Source organism: Chionomys nivalis, chromosome 1 (assembly GCF_950005125.1).
Source record: "Chionomys nivalis chromosome 1, mChiNiv1.1, whole genome shotgun sequence".
Classification (NCBI taxonomy): domain Eukaryota; kingdom Metazoa; phylum Chordata; class Mammalia; order Rodentia; family Cricetidae; genus Chionomys; species Chionomys nivalis.
The window spans coordinates 30,569,897-30,591,931 of record NC_080086.1 but is presented as its reverse complement, the minus strand read 5'-3'; the positions used below and the strand labels follow the sequence as shown (position 1 = coordinate 30,591,931).

Genomic DNA, 22,035 nt, shown 5'->3' with positions numbered 1-22,035 from the left:
CTATTTCCAGCTCGAAGTTTCAGCTCCAGAGAACTCCACTACACCTGCTCTGGATCTCATCACCTTATCTTTCCAAGATCCTCCTGCTTGCTGCACTCTGAGCTTCAGTTGTGGAACACTTTCCTTTAGGAGTGAATTCTGACTGGACTTGGTTCTGCTTCAGCCTTGCGAATGTAGAGTGATTTCCTACAGACTCTAGATATACCAATAGCACAAGTCAGAAAGTCTGGAGAACGGTGGCATGTTAACATCACGTGTGGCCCATGGTAAGACTGACCTGGTTTAGCTAGGACCACTGGAGTGGGCACCATGCCTGTCCATTATACTAGCTTAAAGCCACGACCACATCACATTTTTTTTTTCTGCCAAGGTAGAAATAAGAGCCACCTGGTATCTGGCTCACAGTTTGATTACAAAAGATAAGACTCAGAATGATAACATTAAAACCATTATTTCTCACTAAAAAGGACCCCATGAAAAATCTTATCCACCATTGCCTGAGTTTTAGGGCTGAACTTAAAGGCTCTCTTCTAGTCAGCACATGCTAGGTTCAGCATTTTCTTTTGTGTCTAGCATCCTTTGTGTCAAAGGGAGGGCAGAGCAGTAGGACAGTTTTTGAGCTGTGTAGATGAGTACCATCACTGTATCCCTAAAATGCTCCTGATTTCATGTGTTAGTGATGTTGTTGTGGCTTTGTGACTGTTATAGACAGTGCTCCTCACAAGGCTCCCTGGGTGGAAGTAACTGGCATCCCCGTGTCCTCTGCGGGAATCCTCTGTCACTGGTGGATGCACCCTTACCTTTGGGCAGGCAAAAGCCCAAGGCTTATTTGAATGCATTTTCTATAGCTGGTATAGAAACAGCTAAATCAAAACTGTGAAACTGTGGCCCAATAGCAATTAGTTCTGAAGTAGTCCTCATGCTTTACGGACTGAGCTGAGTCCTCTAAAATTTACAAGTTGAAGTCTTAATCCCCAGAACCTTGGGGGTGTGCCTATATTTGGAGACGGAACTTTTAAAGGGTAATGATGCTAACTCAGGCCTTTAGTGTGGCCGGCACCTGTATGACTGGTGCTGTAAGTAGTGGAAGTCTGGATGTTTGCGGGCATCAGGGATACACGGGTACCATTTTAGATATACAGACACACAGGCTAGATTGTGTGAGGACATAATGAGAAGTCTGCCACCAGAGAGCCAAGGATCCCAGAACCAACACCCTGATCTTAGATTTCCTGCCTTCAGAACGAGGATAAAATTCTATGTGAGCCCCTGTCTTAGTTTGGGTTTCTTCTGTTGTGAAACCATGACCACAGCAACTCTTATAAGGAAAATATTTGATTTGGGTGACTTGCTTATGGTTTCAGAGGTTCGGCCCATTATCATCATAGCAGGGAGAATGGCAGTGTGCTGGCTACATCTTAATCAGAAGGCAACAGGAAGTAGACTGAGCTGGCTTGGGCATATATGAGACCTCAAAGGCCACCCCCACAGTGACATACTTCCTACAACAAGGCCACACCTACTCCAACAAACCCACACCTTCTAATAGTGCCATTCCTTATGAGCTTATGGGGGTCAATTACATTCAAATGACCACAGCCCCCCTATACAGTGTTTTAAGCAGAGGAAGCTAATGGATTGCTGTTGGACTACAATGCAGTGAGTCCACTGACCATTTCAATCCTGATCTAACTCTCCATGTTGGGAATATGACAGTGAGTCCACTGACCATTTCTATCCTGATCTAACTCTCCATGTTGGGAATATGACAGTGAGTCATGGCCTGGTTCCATTTTTCTGACTTAGAATCTGCAGGCTCTTAGCACTTCTATGGCAGTGGTCCCAACAAGAGCAGGGATGCCTGGTAGGTGGCTCGTGTGGAGGTCTGGGTAATTCAAAAGAGCTGGAACTTTTGTGCCAGGAATGGAGGCTGTGCCAGTACTTTCCCTGACTTGGAATGGGGGAGGCTTTGAGTCATGGGTGGTAGCGGTATGTTTAGGGGGAGATGGCAGCAGTGTCTGCATGTATATTGAAAATTGCTTATGTATTAGGATCCCTCTTTTGGTTTTGTCCTGGGAAGTCGAGTTCCACAGAGAAGGGTGTGGTCTCACTCATATTTCTATCTGAAACTGTGCACCACTTTCCCCTTGAGAATCTCCAGTACACACAGACACTGCTACCTCCATGTTCTCAGGCATGCATCACAGGAGATACTATCCTGAAGAACTTTAAGTGACTTCTATTTCTAGATAGTGCCAAGTGAGGTCAATGCCATCAAACCTTTGGTAAAACTCTGAAAGAGTGCTAATGGTAACTTATTTTAAATACCATGACTGGACTGGACACTTTCATGTCCAAAGGCTCTAAGGCATTAGGACCACAGCGCCTGAAAGGGCTTTGTTGGTGTGGCTTCCACAGTTTCAGCTGAATACATTTTCTTCCTTCCTTAGTTGGGATGGCCTTGTCTGTGGGAGGTGACACTGGAGACAACAGGCTTCTGTTTAACCATGCTCAATCTAAAAACTAATTGGTATTCTAACATGGTAAATAAATAACTGCCCCACAGGCACTCTCGCGGGGTTCCTGTCAACACAAAAGAAAATAAGGTAATCAGTGGAGCTAAAAGGTATTTCTGTCACTACAAGTACAGAGCTTTGCCAGTTACAAAACGTATTCATATTTTAGAACTTGAGTCCACTGTGAACCACGATAATATTAACTAAATACAAACTACATTAAGTAAGGCCCTGGTGCCTTGTGAGGAAGAAGGGGTTTGGGTGAGAAGAGGGGAGAAGAGAAGAGAGGATAGTGGCAGTGGCATATAGCGGGGAATACATCATAATTAAAGCATATCACATTCATGAGAGAGCGTGCATGCGCGCGCGCGTGCACACACACACACACACAAATGAATTTGTAGGAGAAAAAAAAGGCCCAGTGATTTTTTGTTTTGCTTTTTTGCTGCAAAGATAAAATGCAGGAAGTCTGTATTTAGAATGTGTCCATATACCATTTCAATATTTACCTCACTGTCCCAGGGAGCTTTGGACAGTAAGGTGAGTAAGGGGGACCGAGAGCTTCCTAGTCAGGCAGTGTCAGACAGAGATGACAGAATCCTCTGCTCTACAACAAAGTTGGGGGAAGGTCTGTTTGTTTAACAGTTCAGGTTTCCTTACGTTTCCCAGGCTGGATCCAATGCCTAGGCTCAAGTAGTCCTCTCAAGTAGTTGGGTTCACACTGCCTGTCTAGAAGGGTTTCTACTTCTATATCTACATTCTCTTATTTAACATAGGTCCCCTAATTTGTAATTCTTGCCCCAATGGCACAAATAATGTTATTCTACATTTAGCAGAAGCCTATAGTTTTGTGCCTTGTATATTCTTACATGTAGACACTAAACACCACATACCATTTCTATACTGGGAATGAATGGAAAATAACATTTAATGTTTGTGTAATTTCAAGAATGCAAAAGAGCTATTTTTGACTATAATCCTCTACAGTCAAATCCCCGTTTCTTCTTTGTTTCCTCAACTTAGTGCTAGGGAATGTCATCAGAAACAAGGTAAGCGTTTTGGGTTCTAGTGTCCGAAGCCAGTGCTCTGTCAGCTTTGAGCCCCTCCTGTGCTGTCTACTCAGCTCTATGCCATATCCCTTCTCCTCTCCACAGCAGAGCCAGGCAGCCCCCCCTCTGCCTCCCCAGCACTGGGATACAGGTGCGGGCCACTCTGCCTGGCTTTTCAATATGGGTTCTGATGGGGGTGGGGTCAAATGCAGATCCTTATGCTTGTACAACAGTTCTTTTTTATACATAAGTTTTCGTTGTCAGATATTTCAGCATCCAACTGGCAAGATACTGTGGAAGAAGAAAAGGCCAGATTGTGTGAGAACATGGCTGAGAAGAAAAGTGAGTCTACTATGCTGTGTATTTTCATAAATGTGTCAAGACACATACAGCATGCGCACATTCCTATGCTCAGTTCCGAGGCAAATGCACATTTATCTTCAGGGCTCTGCTATTCTCTGCTACATCACTAGTCTTGCCTTTCGCAGCCTCTCGTGTGCTGCTGCTCTTAGTGCTTTGGACAAGAGTTCAGAGTTTGAGCTGAAAAAACAAGTTCAGACATCACACAAAGAAGAAAAGCAGATCACAAACACCAAGGCTGGGAACCAGAACAAAGTCTGTCACCCACCAAGAACCATTCTTCTTTCTCTTTTCTGTCCCTGCTGTTTCTCAGGCTCTGCCCCCACCAGCTCCTGTGTCCGTTTGTCTCACTTGGGTGGCACAGCAACAAGGCAAAGCCATTCAGGAGGGAAGAATGGAATGTCGTGTCTATGGCCAGTGACTGATGAGCCCTGAGCAATGGAAGGGACTTCCAGGTTCTGTGCTGAGTGTTGCTCCAGCATGGTCACTCCTGAGACCACTTCTTTCAGAAGAGGGTAGGATGCGAGTTATCCAGCAATTGGAGAGAACAAATGGAAAAAGAATCCAAGAAGACAAGGACTGAGTCAAGTTTTAAAACAATATTTCCTGAAAAATAAAAATGCGACCAAGTGCTGGGAACAGGGATTAGAATCCAAGCTCAGTGACCCACAGAGCAGCTGGCTGAAACAAATTCATTCCAGTGTGGTTCGACCCATGGTGGGAAGCTAGCATTTATGGTGGAAAAATAGAAAAAGAATTTGTACTCTAGGGGAAAAATACACTTTTAATGTTTTAGTAGAATCTACCAGTTGAACTGCTTTAACACTTCAAAGGGAGGTTGTAGGTCAGGGTGTGACCTTTAAACAACCAAACACTGACATACAACTAAAAGCAAAGGTATTTAACTGTGTCATGTACATGTGTTGATGTGAGAATGTATACATGAATGCAGGTGCTAATGTAGGACAGAAGAAGGTGCCAGATCCCCCAGATCAGGAATTACAAGTGGTCGTGAGCTGCCCGATACGGGTACTGTGAGAGTGGTATGCTCTTAACTGCAGAGCCAACTCTCTACCTGTTCAGAGCACAGACCTTAAGTTTATAAGAGTGTGTGTGTGTGTACACACATGCATACATGTCTCCACATGTGGGGCACACATGCATGTATTACGGAGGCTCGAAGACAACTTCTGTGTCACCCCTCAGGAGACGTCCATCTCCCATCCACTCTTTTGGTAGTACTGGGGATTGAACTTAGGGCCTCACAGAGGCTAGGCAAGTGTTCTACCAATGAACTACAGCCCCAGGCTACCTTGTTTTTTGAGAAAAGGTTTCTCATTGGCTGGAAACTTGCTAATTAGGATAGGCTAGCTTCCCAGTAGGCCCTGGGTTCCGTTTGCCCCAGCCTTCCCACAGCTTGGACTACAAATATGTACCACAGCACTTTTCAAATTTATTTTCTATTTTAATATTTTTGTATGTGTGTATGTATATATGTATGTATGTATGTATGTATGTATAAATAGTGTGTTATGTTTGTGTGTGAATATGGGCATGTCAGACTCAAAGAACAATCTCAGGGGTCCATCTTTTCCTTCCACCTAGTTTGAGACAGGGTCTCTTGTTCACTAAGGCTTACACTGAGCTAACTGGCCCATGAGCTTCTGGGGAGTTTCCTGTCTCTGCTGCCTATCTGCCCTAGGAGCACTGGGATGTGCTACAGTCTCTAGCTTTATGTGGGCCCTAGGGATGCAAATTCTGGTCCTCACACTTGCGTGGCAAGTACTTTACCCTCTGGACCACCCCCTCAGCCTCATACTTGGCTTTTTCACACAGGCTGTGGATTCCAAACTTAGATCCTCAGTACTTTATCAACAAAGCCATCTCCCTAGCCCTTGTCTCATATTTTTTTTTCATATTTTTGAGATAGGGTCTTGTATTAGTTTCTTTTCTGTTGTTGTGATGACCAAAAGCAACTTATGGAAGAAAGAACAAGAAGCTGAGAGTTCATAACTCAACCACAAGCATGAAACAGAGAGGGCATTCTGATGCAGGATGAGGCTGAATTTAAACTCTCGAAGCCTATCCCTACTGACATACTTCCTTGGCAAAGCTGTACCTTCTAGACCAGTGGTTCTCAGCCTGTAGGTCAAATGACCCTTTTACAGAGGTCACAAATCAAATATCCTGCATACTAGATAGGATTCATTAACAGTAGCAAAATTACCATTATGAAGTAGCAAAGAAAATAATTTTATGGTTTGGGGGTCACACAACATGAGGAACTGTCTTAAGGGGTCACAGCATTAGGACGGTTGAGAACCACTGCTCTCAACCTTCCCAATTAGCACCACCAACCGGGGACCAGGTATTTAAGAGCTGGCGCCTGTGGGGGACAGTTCTCTTTTTAAAACATCACAGGCAATATTATATCAACCTCTTTACTTTTTGGAATGCTTGAAATAGTTCATAAAAAGTAACATGTGTGTGCCTAGGGAGATGGCTCAGCAGTTAAAGTGATTGTTCTACAGGGAAGAGGACTAGAATTTGGATGCACAGAATCCACATGAATGCCGGGTACCTAGGCAACCCATCTGTACTTCCAGCCTGTGAAGAGGATTCCGTAAGCTGGCTAGAGAGACTAGCTATGTAGGCCAGCTCTGGGTTTGACTAAGAAATCCTGTCTTAGAAAAATAAGTGGAAGACAAATCAATCACAAAACAGGCCCAATATCAACCTAAGGACACACACACACACACACCCAAATACATATACCTGAAAAAGGAAAAAATAAAATTGTGATGTCTGGGTAAGGTATTACACACCTTTAATCTTAGCACTTGGAGGGAGGGGAGAGGATCTTGAGTTCAAGGCCTTCCTCATGTACATACTGAGTTCGAGGACTGCCTAGACGATGTCTTTGCAAGCAAGCATAGTGATGCAATCACACACAGATAAGAAAGATTTGAGGACAAAACTGGAAACAAAAAATAAACAAAACCTAATAATAGCAAGTGAAAAGTTTCACAGGAAAACCTTTTAGAATTTGCTGCAAATAATTTTGATGACTCCATCTTTATATTCTCTGAATCACAACACTGATAGAGACTAACTGGAAGTTCAAAATAAGAGAGTCCACATAGGACTAGAAACACAGGATCATAATTTCCCATGTTTAAAGAGTAAGGGGAACATTCCAGTTGGGGAAGTTCTTAGTAAAGCATCACCTGAAGACAGTGGTGATGGCAACAGGGACAACTGGCATCTAGCCACAAGCGTCTTATGTAATTAAACCCACTGAAAAGTGAAGGAACAGGGTGTCAGAGAACTAAGATCAAGGTTGGGTATGGTGGCACACACCTTTACTTGTGAGGCAGAGAGATGTACGTGGAGTGTTATAGGTTTAGGTTAGCCTGGTCTTTACAGTAAGCTCTAGTCAGGGCTATGAGATCTTGTCTTACAAACAGTAGCAGCAGCAGCAGCAGCAGCAAAAACAAAAACCAAACAAACAAAAGAAAAAGAAAACTAAGTTTAAAGAGGCAAACTTAGCTGCCACTAATAGCATATGGTGCTGAGGTGCATGTGCCTGCTCCTTCCATGTACCTTCTGTCCAGTTTTATTCAAGCTAATCTCTCAGACCCCAAGAAAACACCAGAGAGAGTCATGGCATATGCCAGCACTTAGGAGGTGGTAGCAGGTGGATCTCTGAGTTCAAGGTCAGCCTGGTCTACAAAGTAAGTTACACGATAGCCAGGACTACACAGAGAAACCCTGTGTTTTTTTTTTTTTTTTTTTTGGAGCCTGTCCTGGAACTAGCTCTTGTAGACCAGGCTGGTCTCGAACTCACAGAGATCCGCCTGCCTCTGCCTCCCAAGTGCTGGGATTAAAGGCATGCGCCACCACCGCCCGGCAGAAACCCTGTCTTGCAAAACCAAAAAGCAAAACAAAACAAACAAAAGAATTATTTGATGTCCCAAAACTGGAGAGAGACAGATCCAGATTCTGGGTCCTGATCCATCTGATTCCACTATTGTTGATTTTTCCGTAATGGTGTGTGTATGCGTGTTTTAAGATGGCAGAACCATTACTTTAAATATGTCTATTGAGTTTTGTTTCTATTTGGTCAAAAGAGATTTTTCAAGTCAGGATAGCAGAAGGAACACTACCACATGCAGTGTGAATACAGTTTGCTGCAACTAAAGCTTAGGTTGCAATTTAATCCCTATTAAAAGAGAAAAGGTAAAGCTAGGTGGGCATTTCCAGAGGTGAGTGCTCCACTCGCCTGAATTAGCTCACTCACACACTCATAGGTTAACGGATTAACACACTATTCCCAGAGTGCCTTTGCTATCAAAGCCAGTTTTGGAAGGTCTCTCCTGTGATTGTCCTCTCTTACCATATACCGCACTGCCTGGGGATATTGCCAGCAAGAAAGCCACCACCAGATGCAGGCCCTTGACCTTGGACCAGAACTGTAAAATAAACTTTTCTTTATGATTTGCCCAAGGAGTGATACTGTGCTTCTAGCAAAAGTGGATGAAGATAAACATCTTGTTTCATATATAAAAGACAGAATCATTCTGTAGTACAGTAGTATGGGCTGGCCTGGACTAGGTAAATAAACCAGGATGGTCTTGAATTCATTGGAACTGGCTTGTGTCTAAGCCTCCTGAACGCGAGAACCACTGTGCCTAGCATGTCTTTCTACTGAATCAAATTCAAGGGTGTAATTTGATTTTCATGACATTTTTCTTTGAGGGCATGAGAAGGCACACACCTTGTTTTCCTCTGGCTTGTCGGGCGACTCTTGCTAACCAGGATCACGTTATTGATCGTTTCCCCACTTTGGCTGGGCTGTGATAGCGCTGTGACCGCAGCAGTTTGGTCTCTCTAGATTCTTGCAGCAGTTTGGTCTCTCTAGATTCTTGCAGCAGTTTGGTCTCTCTAGATTCTTGCCTCTCCTAGTAATGGCCAGCTAGGAAATAAGTTTATGGCCACCCGGCACTTTTAACTGACTCCTCACTGTTACCCCAGCAACCGGAAAACTTTCAACCTTCTTTCCCACCCGCTTCCTCTAAAGTACATTAAGAAGGGACTCTCGCTCTACCATGTGCGCCTCCCTCAGCTGCTGCTCTCTATAGCGTTAACAGCTCTTCTAGAGTAGATCTTATAAAGAGGACAATTTGTCTCAGTATTCTTGAACTCAAAACTTGAACCCTTTTAGTTCTCACTTTCTTTTCTTCTTCTCCTCCTCCTCCTTCTGTTTTTTTTTTTTCTTCTTCCAAGACAGGGTCTTTCTGTGTAGCCCTGGCTGTCCTGGAACTCCCTCTGTAGACCACATTGGCCTCTAACTCAGAGACCCAACTACTTCTGCCTTCCAAGAACAGGCCCGGTTCCCCCTTTTTGTCTAGGGAAGTACAAATTTCCTTTACTTACTTATAAGTGCTCAAAACTGAAGAAGTATGCACTGAATTATTTCCAAAATCTGACTTTTATTCAGCTGTAAAGAAACGAATGACAAACAGGGCTACAACTGCTACAAAAGGAGATCTTAAGGTCTCTGATAAAGAAAGCTTTGCATAAGAGCCATAAATGTGTACTAACTTTGCACCAGCATGACAAGATACTGGGAACCTTAAATACCATTTGTCTTATGTGTATTTTCTTCATTTACCTTGCAAACTGACAACAGACCTAGTACCTAAGAAGCCAGTTCTGCTGAGGACACAGAAAGTGCTAGTGAACACTGCAACCCAACAACAAGGGGTAGATTACCTGGGAAATAACAACCTGCAGAGTCACAGAGAGAAGCGGTAACTAAGTAAACTGAACTTGTGGTGATGAACTTGCTCGAGTAGTGAGGAAATGGGCTTGACAAAGCAGAGGGAAAGAAAGGAATGGCAGCCATGAAGGTGCGAAGGAAGGAAAACAATGATGCTTTAAACAGGAACAAGACCATACTGTATTGTTTTTTTGAGACAAAGTCTTGCTCTAGCCCTAGCTAGCCTGGAACCTGTGCTAATTCTCCTATCTCTGTGTTTCCTTAAATTCTAAAGGTCAGAACACAGGTCAATTTGATGGGACAGAATTACTTTCTCACTGGCCGTCACCAAGGGTTAACTCAAGCTAATTCTACCCAATGGTCTTTTTCATGCTTTGTTATAATCGAGACAGATTCAAACACTCAAGAGAAAACAGTTTGAGTGACCATGAACTTCTCATCTTTCTGTCTCCACCACCCAGGTGATGGGTTACAAGCATGCGCCACCATGTCAGTTTCTAAAGATCCTTTAGTCTAAGACCTGACCAGTATGTTCTAATAAGTCGTGCTTTGTAAAGACAGCTGAAGATTTATGACACTAATTTGACCCATGCCTTTTCTTCAGTGGCTAACGTTTCAACATGAAGCCCTACAACAGGTTAACTTTCTGGGTTGGTCCTCTGTGGTCAGAACAAGTGACTCTCAATCAGACAGCACTTCCTTAAGGGCTACAAATACCTGCTGGGACTATCTGGTTAACAGTCTTGAACCTAGATAAAGAATGGTGGTTATTGGGTGGGATAGGGATAGAGGAGATGTGGAACAAGAATTCAAAATTTCATCTAAGAGTAAGTTCAGATATCTACTGCACAACCATCTGTCCTAGCAAGAATGAAGATACTCCTTCTTATTCTTTTCCTCGTGTAGGTGTGTGCACGGGTGTGAGTGCATGAATATGCATGTGGAGGTCTGAGATCAACACTGGGAGTCTTCCTCACTAGTTTTTTTGCTTTATTCCTTGAGGCAGGGTCTTTCAATGAAACCCAGAGCGTACTAATACAACTAGTCTTGTTAGCTAGTTTGTGACTGGCTCTCTGAGGCTGGGATTATGGAGGGCTGCCACACCTAGCATTTATATGGATTCTGGGGATCTAAACTCCAGGCTTCTTGCTTGCAGGACAAACACTGTACCACTGAGCCAAAACCCCAGTTCAAGAATGAATATATACTAAAGAGACACTCATGTCCTTTCCTTTGGTTATCACACCATTGAAAACAATGTTCTCCAAGGAATTAGAATTTCCCCCAGAAATCTCATATTGCAAGAAAAAAAAAGGCTGAAATTTGGTGCCAAACAGAGAACTTGTCTCTTGAAAAAAGATTTTACATAGCTCTGACAGTGATAGGAAGAAGCATACTTTACTGGGACTACTTTTGTGTACCTCCTGCCTTGTATTTAAGCTTCTCATGTAAAGATCCAAAAGATAGACTGAAGGAAAGGGATATCTTTGGAACCCTGTTCTTCTCAATGTGGCCAAACTAAATCAATCTCCCTTTTTTGCTTTTCACTATTACTCGTCTGTTTAATTGGCTCATTGAGGATCTGTAGCCAAGCCTGGCGCATTAGGGTTTCCAGGGTTCAGGCTCTGACCCTAACAGTTCCAGTAACACAACAATGATTACTGTCAATAACAATAAAATATGGCCAGGAGAAGTATTTTATGTTTCTTTCATCCTCCCCCACAAAACCACGGGGTGATCACTGGAGGGGAGCCAGGAGAGGGTAGAGACCAACCTGGCCGAGGTCGGTCCTCTGGGCCCTTATTTGTCTGTGGGACTCTTCCTTCTCCAAGGAAGGTGCTAATTCTCTCAAACCCGTCATGTCCAACCCTTCCTCCACCAAAGCTCTGGCTGAAGGACGGAGAATATTGTTTTGTAGAATGGATGCTATAAGGCATCCATTTTCTGGACTAATTCAACATTGCTTTAGTTTGGAGAAGGGGACCAAAAAGGAGTTCAGAGTGGAACTGAGATAAATTTGAAAGACCAATCTGAGGATAGCTCCTCCCCCTTCGACCGAGTTCTGTGAGAACTGAGGTGTCCATTTTGAAGACTTTGACTACCACACATCTACTGCTTACCTGCTGTTGCTATCTTGGGGTCCATAAACCTCCAAGCTCCTCTTTGTAGTACCTACCTCCAGCCCTAGCTTCAAGCTGCTCCTTTGACAGCTTGAAGGTTTGAATGTGTCCCAGATCCTGGGGTAGAAGGCTGTGCTAACTAGGTCCCAACTCTCCCAAGAGAGACCCAGAAGAATTAGGCTATAGGTCTCCTTAGCCACACTTCCCAGCGGTTTGTATCCAGAATGTATTTACAATGAAGACCACCCCTCTGGTGGCCACTGAGGAGTGTGCAGAACAGAAGCATGAGGAAGAGGACATTCATGAGTATTACATTAACCTGAAATTCTAACTTTGGTGAAATTAACCTTCACCAAAAAAATTTTAAAAGGTGGGTAATACATGTTTAACTGAGCACATATTTCAAAAAATAATATTATGCATACTGTCTGTTGACCTGAAAATAAATAAAAAATTATAAACCAGCCAGAAATGATATTGGGGACCTAAAGAGATGACTCAGTTGGTAAAGTGCTGCTGTACACGTCTGAGGATCCCCAGCCCTATGTAAAAAGCTGGGTGTGGTGGTGTGTGCATGTAATCCCAGCACTGGGAAGGGAGAGCAGGAGGAACCCTGGGGTTCACAGATCAGCCATACTAGCTAAAGTAGTGAGCTTCAGGCCAGCGACAGACACTGACTGAGAAAAGATAAAGGCTGATGTCTCTTGAGAAATGACATGTAAGGGTGACCTCTGTCCTCCATGTGTACATGCACATATACCCACGCTTGCTATATACACATCTTCACATTGCAATGCACACACAGTGCCTAGAACCATGTCCTTACCCCTAAACACTACCCATCCAGACAGGACATGTGCTTGAGCCACATCTTAAGCATGACCTACCTGCTCCTGGGTCATCTTCTGCAGCTCATTCTCCCAAGCTGCCTGGTCATCATCTGCATTATAAGAAGCTGGTGGAGTGAGTCCACGAAGGATTAAGGGGTCTCGGTCATGGCAGAGGGCTGTCAGGTGTCCAATATACAACTTTAACTTGCTTCTATTTTGGTCAAGTTCTAAGAGGGGCCGGATGATCTGAGGTTGAAAAAAAAAAAGGAGGAAAGTCAAGGTTAATCTGAAATGAGAAGTTCAAATATTCTTTATGCTTCCCAAACCAAGACAAAGCTCTTCTCAACACGACTGCAATCTTTATAAAGAGACACAGTGCTATTTACTGAGACGTGAGGAGGGATTATGGCTGAGCATATTGGTACCAGATGAAGTACTCTGCAGTGAGGCAGGAGATGGACACAGGACTATTATGTATTACATTTTATCTATTAATTTTGATATGCATGCGATTGTCATGGTGTGTGTGGGGACAAAGGACAGCTTGTGGGACTCGATTATTTCCTTTCACTATGTGGGTCCTGGGACTGAACTCAGGTCTTCAGGTGTGGTGGGATCTTTAATGTCAAGCCATTTTGCCAGTCCAGACTAGCTTGTTTTTACAAAGATGTTGTTCCTGCTGCCTAAAGTCTCCAGTGACCCCACAAGCACTCTGTGTACTTTGTTATGAGCAGATTTTAAAAGACTGCCAGTGAAAACTGCTCATCTGAAAGCCTGGGTAACACATTTCACGTAAGTCCTCTACCTCCCAGAATGGAAGAAAAATTCAGTCTCTGGAAAAGGTGCGTGTTGTTCTTGGCTGAGACCTGTGATGAGATAACTCATTACTAAGTCTGTCTCACTCTGGCTGAGTTCCCTTCATTCATTTCTCAGAGCCTATCTATTCTTTCTCTGCAAACAGTGACTGGTAGATCTCTATACAACACCAAGTACCTGACTTACAGCCAAGACTTGAAATCCTCACTTGTAACACTGGCTCTGCATTTTTCTTAAGAGACCGCCTATAAATTTTTTTTCCTTTCTGGTTCCCTTTGTCCTTGGATTCTCTTTGGGAGTATACTGAATGATGGCTCCTGTTCCATGTTCCATGTGACAGCTTTGGGGACAAAACTCTGGCCAGGTATTGGCAGTGGGGTCACAGTCCAAGGTGATCGGAAAGATTCGGTCTAAGTCTTGTATTCCAGTGTGCAGCTTGAACAGCAAGTGCAAAACTAATGTCAGCCACAGGAGCTGCCGGTCCTTGACAGAGTTCCCAGGGCTTACATCCAGAAATTTGTACCTGTTCCATGCCACTGGCCTGACATTTTTCTATTAACAAGACACCTTTATCATATCTCAAGAATAAGGGACTAGATCATTTTCAAATAGAAAGAAACAAGGTCTGGTATTCATTTGAACACTGACACCAATTTCTCCATGAATCTCACAGAAAAAGTTTTTACCTCAAGTTTAAGATAATATAGATAGTGGGCCTGGCTAGACAAATCACAGGAGAGTGAATCAGTTTGGCATCACTCTAATTCTCTCTCTCTCTCTCTCTCTCTCTCTCTCTCTCTCTCTCTCTCTCTCACACACACACACACACACACACTCCTTGTTTAAAGGTAATAACTGAACACTAAAGTGCTGTTGTGGGCAAGGCTCACAGGCTTTCCAAGAGACCCCTGGTCAGCAGGCTCCTGCAGCAGTTCTGGGTCAGCATTTCCCATCTATGACGGGAGATCAAGACAGCCAGTCAGAGAAGGAAGATGTCCCAGTCAAAGCAGAGGTTTAGAAAGCAAAGATTCAGATAGTTCTTCACAAACCACACCAATACCTCAAAAAGAATTGTGTTTCATTTCCGACCTCTAATGCATATTCACTGTGGAAAGAATAGATTGAGAAAGGCTGGGTATGGTGGTACATGCCTGTTAATACCAGCATTCAGGAGTCTGAGGGAGGAAGTCATGAGTACGTTGGTGACTCTTATGTCAACTTGAGAGGGGCAAGAGTTATCTGAAGGGAGGAAGTCTCAACTTAGAAAATAGCTCTATAGAATAAAGCAGTAGGACATTCTCTTAATTAGTGATTGATGGAGGAGGACCTAGCCCATTGTGGGTGGTTCCATTCCTGGGCTGGTGGTCTTGGGCTCTATAAGAAAGCAAGCTGAGCAAAGCCATGGGAGCAAGCCAGTAAGCAGCACTCGTCCATGGTTTCTACATCAGTTCCTGCTCCTTTTGAGTTTCTATCCTGACTTCCTTCAATGATGAATAGTGATGTGGAAATATAAGCCAATAAACTTTTTCTTCCCCAAATTGTTTTTGGTCATGGTATGCTGCAGCAATAGAAACCCCAACTAAGACAGTGAGTTTGCAACAGTGTGACCTTGTCTCAAAAATAAATTAATATTTTCTATCTCATATTATAGGTAGAATACAGTTACAGGGCTGGAGAGATGGCTCAGTGGTTAAGAGCACTGACTGCTCTTCCAGAGGACCTGGGTTCAATTCCCAGCACCCACATGGCAGCTCACAACTGTCTGAAGATCCAGTTGCTGGGGATCTGATACCTTCACACCAATGCACATAAAATAAAGTTAAATAAACCATAAAAATATTTTTTAAAAAAGAATACAGTTATATACAAAATAATGGGGTTCCTTTGTGATCTTTCCTCACCCCCTACCACAGTACTGAGAATCAAACCAAGGGCCTTGCACACATTAGCCAAGAGCCGCTGAGCTATGTCTCCAGCTCTTGCTTCATTATGTTTTGAGACAGTACTTTATTGGGTTGCCTTAGGTAGGCCTTGAACTTGCAGTGATCCTCCTGTTTCAGCCTCCTATGCCACTAGGTCTGTGATATTGTCACACATATATGTAATAGACGTTGATAATATTGATCTCCTAACCTTCCCCTCTTTCTGATGATCTTCCCTTCTGCTTTCACATCTTCCCCACTTTCCACACCTCTTGAGTCCACATCCACGGAAAAACATGCAGTTTGTGTGTGTATAAACACATATGTATATATCCACACATATAAGCTTATTTGAATATACCTATATATATTAAATTGGGAAAAAGTTAAAAATGGACTTTTCAAGATATATCTGTTATAATCAGAAGGTAACATCCAAATATGAATGTTTTTACCATTCTATGTTTATCAAAATTTATAGAATGTGTCTATGAGTGGTGGTGGTAATTGAACCCAGGGAGACATACATATTAGGCAAGTGCCCTATCATTGAGCTATATTCTTAACTTTATTTTTAATATAAAATTTGAGAAAGGGTCTTGCTACATTTTCCTAGCTGGTCTTGAACTTGAGATCCTCCTGCCTCGGCCTTGAAAGAAGCTGTGATAATGACTATATAACCAGGCCCAGTTCTACAGTTATAAATGTTAAGGAAAATAAATTATGAAAGGAGAGATTTTAGCCGGGCGGTGGTGGCGCACGCCTTTAATCCCAGCACTTGGGAGGCAGAGGCAGGTGGATCTCTGTGAGTTCGAGACCAGCCTGGTCTACAAGAGCTAGTTCCAGGACAGGCTCCAAAACCACAGAGAAACCCTGTCTCAAAAAAAAAAAAAACCAAAAAAAAAACAAAAAAAAAGAAAGATCTTAGTAAGCAGCTTTGTTGTAATAGCTTCTCTAACTAACTGGTTTCAGGGGCCAGCTTCTGACTGCACTAGGAGAAGGGGACAATGGTTTGAAGGTGTTTGTTTAAACTTTATTTTTACTTAGCTAAATAACTAGTGGGCTTTTGAAAAACTAAGAAATCATTTTTGTATTCTTCAGAATGGACTAAAGGAAGATTCTACAATATTCCATGTGTATGGTTTGTTACCTATGAGATCTAAACACACAGGTCATTTGACACTTCAATACCACGATAGAAAAAATAAAAACACTCCCTACTTTACTGCATCCAGTCACTAAGAAGGCCTGTTCCTCTCTTCTTACTCTATTTTTGGGTGATTTGTTTGTTTGGCTTGTTTTGTCTTGAGACAGGGATTCCCACTATAAGCAAGTTGAAAAAGGATGCCATGTGGGACCCACAAATAATGTCATCTGTCGACATACAACTTCAATGCATTATGATACTTGATGCAGAACTTGTGATCCTCCTGCTTCAGCTTCCTGAGTGCTGGGAGGTCAGCTCTACTAAACTAGGCTCCACACTGTCCTAAGTCAGGGTTAGACCCGGTTACAACCCTCTGAGAAGTTATCCATGTCCGTATCACAAAGGTCAGATGAAAAGGTGCTGAGTATTACTATAACCTAAATTACTTGCCCTCAGGAAAATAAATTCTATTGTTCGGAAGATGGCTTTTTAACATTACATTTACTTATTTGTGTGCTTGTGACATGATAAGCATGATAACATGACAAGGCCAGACGACAACTTGAGTGGGTTAGTTCTCCCCTTCCACCATGTGGGTCCTGGGGATTGACGGAACTCAGGCCAGCAGGCTTGGCGGCAAGTGTCTTTATCTGCTAAACCATTTCTGCTCTTTCAGAAGACTGAAGTTTGCTTCCCAATACTGATGTCAGGAAGCTCACAATTGGCCATAATTCCAACTCCAGGGGACCTGATGTCCTTGTGTACACACACACACACGCACACACACACACACCAAAAACCCCCACAAAAAAACAAAAAATCAAACAAAAACCCTTAAAAGTTCCTATATATGTGTCAGTCACTCTCAGTCTTCCTGGAAACTTACTTTTATATCTACTGCGAGTCTTCTGTTGCTGCTCACAGTTTTTGAATTGGCTCTAAAATCTGTGTTCTTTTTAGCTGCTGACATCTTTAGAGAAAGAGTTAGCTGCTCATGTATACGGTGGTTTGAAAATAAATGGCTCCTAAAAGGAGTGGCACTATTAGGAGGTGTGGCCTTGTTGGAGTAGTAGGACCTTGTTGGAGGAAGTGTGTGGGGGATGAGCTTTGAGGTCTCCTATGCTCAAGCTACACCCAATGAGACAGACCACTTCCTGTTGCCTGCAAGTCAAGATGTAGGACACCATGTCTGCCTGCACACAACCATGTCACACCATAATGATAATGGACTGAATCTCTGAAAATGTGAGTCGCCGACATTAAATGGTTTTCCATTATAAGAGTTGTGGTCCTGGTATCTCTTCATATCAATAGAAATGTTAACTAAGACAATATATTAACCAACTATATATTAGTGGGTAGTTGTGATGCCTTGTTGAACTACTGTCTACTGCCTTTCAGTATAGAATTTATCAGGAAAGTCCCACAATTAACTGACAAGACTAAGACCCCAGGAATACTCCTGGCTCACTGCCATTCTGGAATAGAGAGGCCCAGCCGAGAGCTAAATTCTGAGAAGCAATGGAAGCAAGGAAATAACATTTACCAATTTTATGTTTCTTCCCTCTGAGCCATCCTCCTGGTCAATACTGTAGTTATCAGAGAAGTTAAGGATGGAGTGTTAAATTCTTTGCAAAGTTGTGGAGCAATATATTACATTCTCACTTAAAGCAGATCATTTATGAAAGAGTTCTTTAAAAATACAGAAAAACTATTCTTGTAGAATAATCTTTTTGTACACTGTGAAGATGTGTTGCTTTCATTGGTTTAATAAAGAGCTAAATGGCCAACAGCCAGGCAGGAAGAGGTTAGGTGGGACTCATGGACAGGGAGAGAATGCTGGGATGAAGAAGAGAGTCGCCAGGAGGTGAGAGGAGAGGGAAGATGAACTTTCCTTGTTAAAGAAAGTTACCGAGCTATGTGATAGATCATAGATAAAAAAAATAGGTTAATTTAAGCTGTAAGATCTAGTTAGTAACAAGCCTAAGCTATTGACCAATCATTAATTAATTAATATAATTAATAAGTTGTCTCTGTGTGGTTTTTGAAAGCTGGCTGGTAGAGCAGAAGATTATGTGTATACTCTGTACTATTTTTATTAAATTGATCAGATATATTGCCTATCAAATCATAATTAATGAAAGGAAAAAAATTAATTCAGTTTAGCACTTAGTGAATGCCTGAGTGGTATGTTGTATTCTAGCCAATGGGAATATATGATGATGTACTTCTACTGTTTATTAAAAGAACTTATGAGATGAGTGATTAATGTTTGGGTAAATATAACAGTTGAACTATATAATAGATTCATCTTTGTTTTAGTCTTTAGTTTTGTAACTGATGTCAAGAACTCTTAGATTGCTAAATAAATCATCTTGCCTTGGTAGAGATTTAGTCTGACTTAGTCTTCAAATATGCTTATGAAATCCAACAAGCTTTTTATTTTTAATCTTCTGGGATGCAACCTTTGAAACAATGTGCCTTGCCGTCTGAAGCACAAGCCAAATGATTAATGGATTCCCTAAACATTGGTGTTGTAGTCATTCCTTAGCTAATTCTAACAAATAGAAAAACAAGAAAGTTTAGAATAACCCTCACTTTATACATTTTTTACAAGAAATATATTGGACAGAAGAATATGCCGGCAAGTTTAGACTGCACTTCAGCTTAGCTGAAAGGATACTACAGTCACTTATATCTAAAGTTAAGTCAATAAACTTTAACATTCCAAAATACAAAAATAAAAAAGGCTAACACAACAGAAGTTAAAGTAAGAAATCCCAGAGCCCTGAGTCCCAGCCCTCACTTCATAATACTTTCCATCTGCATCTGGTTGATTCTCTCACAATTACACACTGTGACCATCAAGCATTTACTATCCATAACAATTAAAAAAAATCTCCCAGGAACACTTAAATTATGAGATAAATTCCTTTGTCTCAATTTGATGCTTACTATGATAAAGGAGAGAAATTCCCAGAATGTTTATCCTATTATGAATGTTTACCAAGGACTTAAGTTATTAGCTTTGGCTACACAGGGCCCTTTCTGCCCTCAGTACCTTTGGGAATGACCTAGTATTGCCAAGTGTTTAATTAATAAGACATATTCTATCACTACCACTTGTTCAAATGATAAATGATAAAGTTGCTGGACTAGAAAGTCATTGGGACCTTGTCATCCTCTCTGCAGCGAGGGGAGATGAGAAGGACATTGAATACACTGGGACAAGAAAGAGCTCAGATCCAGGGTCCCCTGTGCCAAAGGATGGACAAACATATTAGAAATCTTAATTAATTAATTTTGAGATAGGGTCTTACTATGTAGCTCTGGCTGTCCTAGAACTCCCTAAGTAGAGCAGGCTGGCTTCAAACCCACCTGTCTCTGCTTCCAAACTGCTGGGATTAAAGGTGTGTACCACGATGCCTGGGAGTTAGAAATCTTATGAGTAACAAATACCTGGCTCTAAAAGTACAAAGTTTCTCTGAAGATCTCAGATATAAAGGGCTTTATGAGCCATTAAAATAAAACTTTGTCTATAAAAACTGCAAAAAATTACACATTTTTAAATAAGAAGTATGGAAATCATTTTTGAAGGTAACTCATTATTTCCTCTTAGTTTTATAGTTCACAAATCTGCTACAAGCTTTGCCCCAAGAAAGCACCACCACTTCAGAAAACAAGCACAGCGCTCCCGATTTCCCGACTCTGTGCTCAACATTGTAAGGAGATGGGAAATGGGGCTTAGGAGGTAATCAATCTTGCATCTTCATTGCAAGGCTGCTACTTGCATTCTGCTTATTATCTTTCATGCAGCTTAAAGTGATAACACCTTATGTGTAATAATAAATTAAATGTATGGGAAGAACAGGGAAAAAGACAGCCTTTGCCCACTAGTGAAGGAAGGGACTCTGGCGAGCACATCAATGGTCTATATATGTGTTCACGAGGAAGGCTAAGGCTGTAGGAATCACAGTACTTACTTTAGTCATTTGCCAAGGAATGGACTGATATACATACACAGATGAGGGCTATATGATAAATGTGGCATTAAGTGAAGAAAATGCCCCATTTAAGGGCACAGGTTAGCTATTAAAGACCACCACACAAAAGTGTGTGTAGAACACACTCTAAAGGGATGATCAGATGAGAAATGAGACAGATAATGACAATAATAATATTGTCACCAGTGGTGATAATAACAATACCAAGCAAACCAAAACCCAAGGAAGCTACACAGCCTACTAGTCTCCAAAATTCTTTCCTGCTGTGAAGAGCTAAAAAAGATGAGAAAATCTTTGGTTCAGCCTTGGCTTGAGGCTTACCTTTCTATAATAGGCCATTTACTGTGTTTTAGCTGAAAATGAGTAGAGGAGTTAAAGAATAGCATGTATTTATGCTCTGAACAACTTCCTTATCAAATAGCAAAGTTCCAAAGGAACAGAGCAATAAAATGATTCTTAATGACATATTTGTACACACATAGATCAGAGAACCACTCAGTCCTTATCCGGAAGCTTCTTCTTGCAGTAGATGGAAATTAACACAGAGACCCACAAAGAGAAAATGTGTAGAGAATAAGAAACTTTGAAAAACTTAGTTTTAAGTGGAATGCCTTTATCAAACCCCTCCTCTCTGGGCTCAGAGATGTACACAGAAGAGGAAGTAGAGAAGTTTTAAGAGGCAGGGATGGTAGATGGCTCCAAGGAAACGGCTCCCTCCAGATATAACAGGGCTGATAACACATATGAGGTCACAAGAGACTGTGACAACATGCACAACAACATCACAAATTCAAGCCAGATAAAAATCTCACCATGGAGAAGGGGAAGTGGACACTAAGTCCCACCCCTTACCAGGAAGGGTTTGGTAGTTTGCAATCGATGCCTGCTGGAAGAAGGGAAAAATCAATTTTCTCTAATGGAGTAACACTGGGTATATCAACCATATGCCAGAGCAGGCTCATGCCCAGGATTAGTTGACAACACAAAATGGACTCCATGTTTTTTTTGTGTATGTTTTTTGTTTGTTTTTATGAGACAGGGTTTCTCTGTGTAACAGTTCTGGATGTGAACTCACTCCGTAGACCAGGCTGGCCTTGAACTCAGAAATCCACCTGTGAGTCACCACTGCCCAGATTGTTTTGTTATTTTTCTGTCTGTTTTTTGTTTGTTTTTTTTGGGGGGGGAGAGGGTAGGTGGGCACATGAGGTTTGATGGGTGATGAAGATCTGGGAGGAGTTATAGAAGGGATTAAAATACATTCTCTTAAAAAAGCATTTTTAAAAATAAAGAAAAAATCCTAATCTTGTATAAAATCTTCATATTTTAATCTGCCTTACCTTTCAAAACTGAAAAAAAGTGACTGCAAAGTTAGGTGTGGTGGCACATGCCTGTAATTTCAGAATTAGGGAACTGAGGCATGAGGATATGAGAGTGGGCCGGCCTGAGCTACTGTGTGTGCGTGTGTGTGTGTGAGAGAGAATATATGCAA

At 42.0% G+C, this 22,035-nt stretch overlaps 1 protein-coding gene across 9 annotated transcripts in view; it reads right to left on the bottom strand.

Annotated features, from left to right (window-relative positions):
• The window catches only part of Erc1 (ELKS/RAB6-interacting/CAST family member 1), a 365,559-nt gene that overhangs the window by 18,367 nt on the left and 325,157 nt on the right, over positions 1-22,035 (bottom strand). For 5 of the 9 annotated variants that reach the window (XM_057764045.1, XM_057764072.1, XM_057764063.1 and 2 more), the window contains one exon: positions 12,715-12,903. In XM_057764045.1, the coding sequence (XP_057620028.1) occupies positions 12,715-12,903 (189 nt within the window). Of the gene's footprint in view, positions 1-12,714; positions 12,904-22,035 lie in introns of those variants that run through there. The other 4 variants (XM_057764088.1, XM_057764097.1, XM_057764105.1 and 1 more) reach the window with 1 other exon arrangement.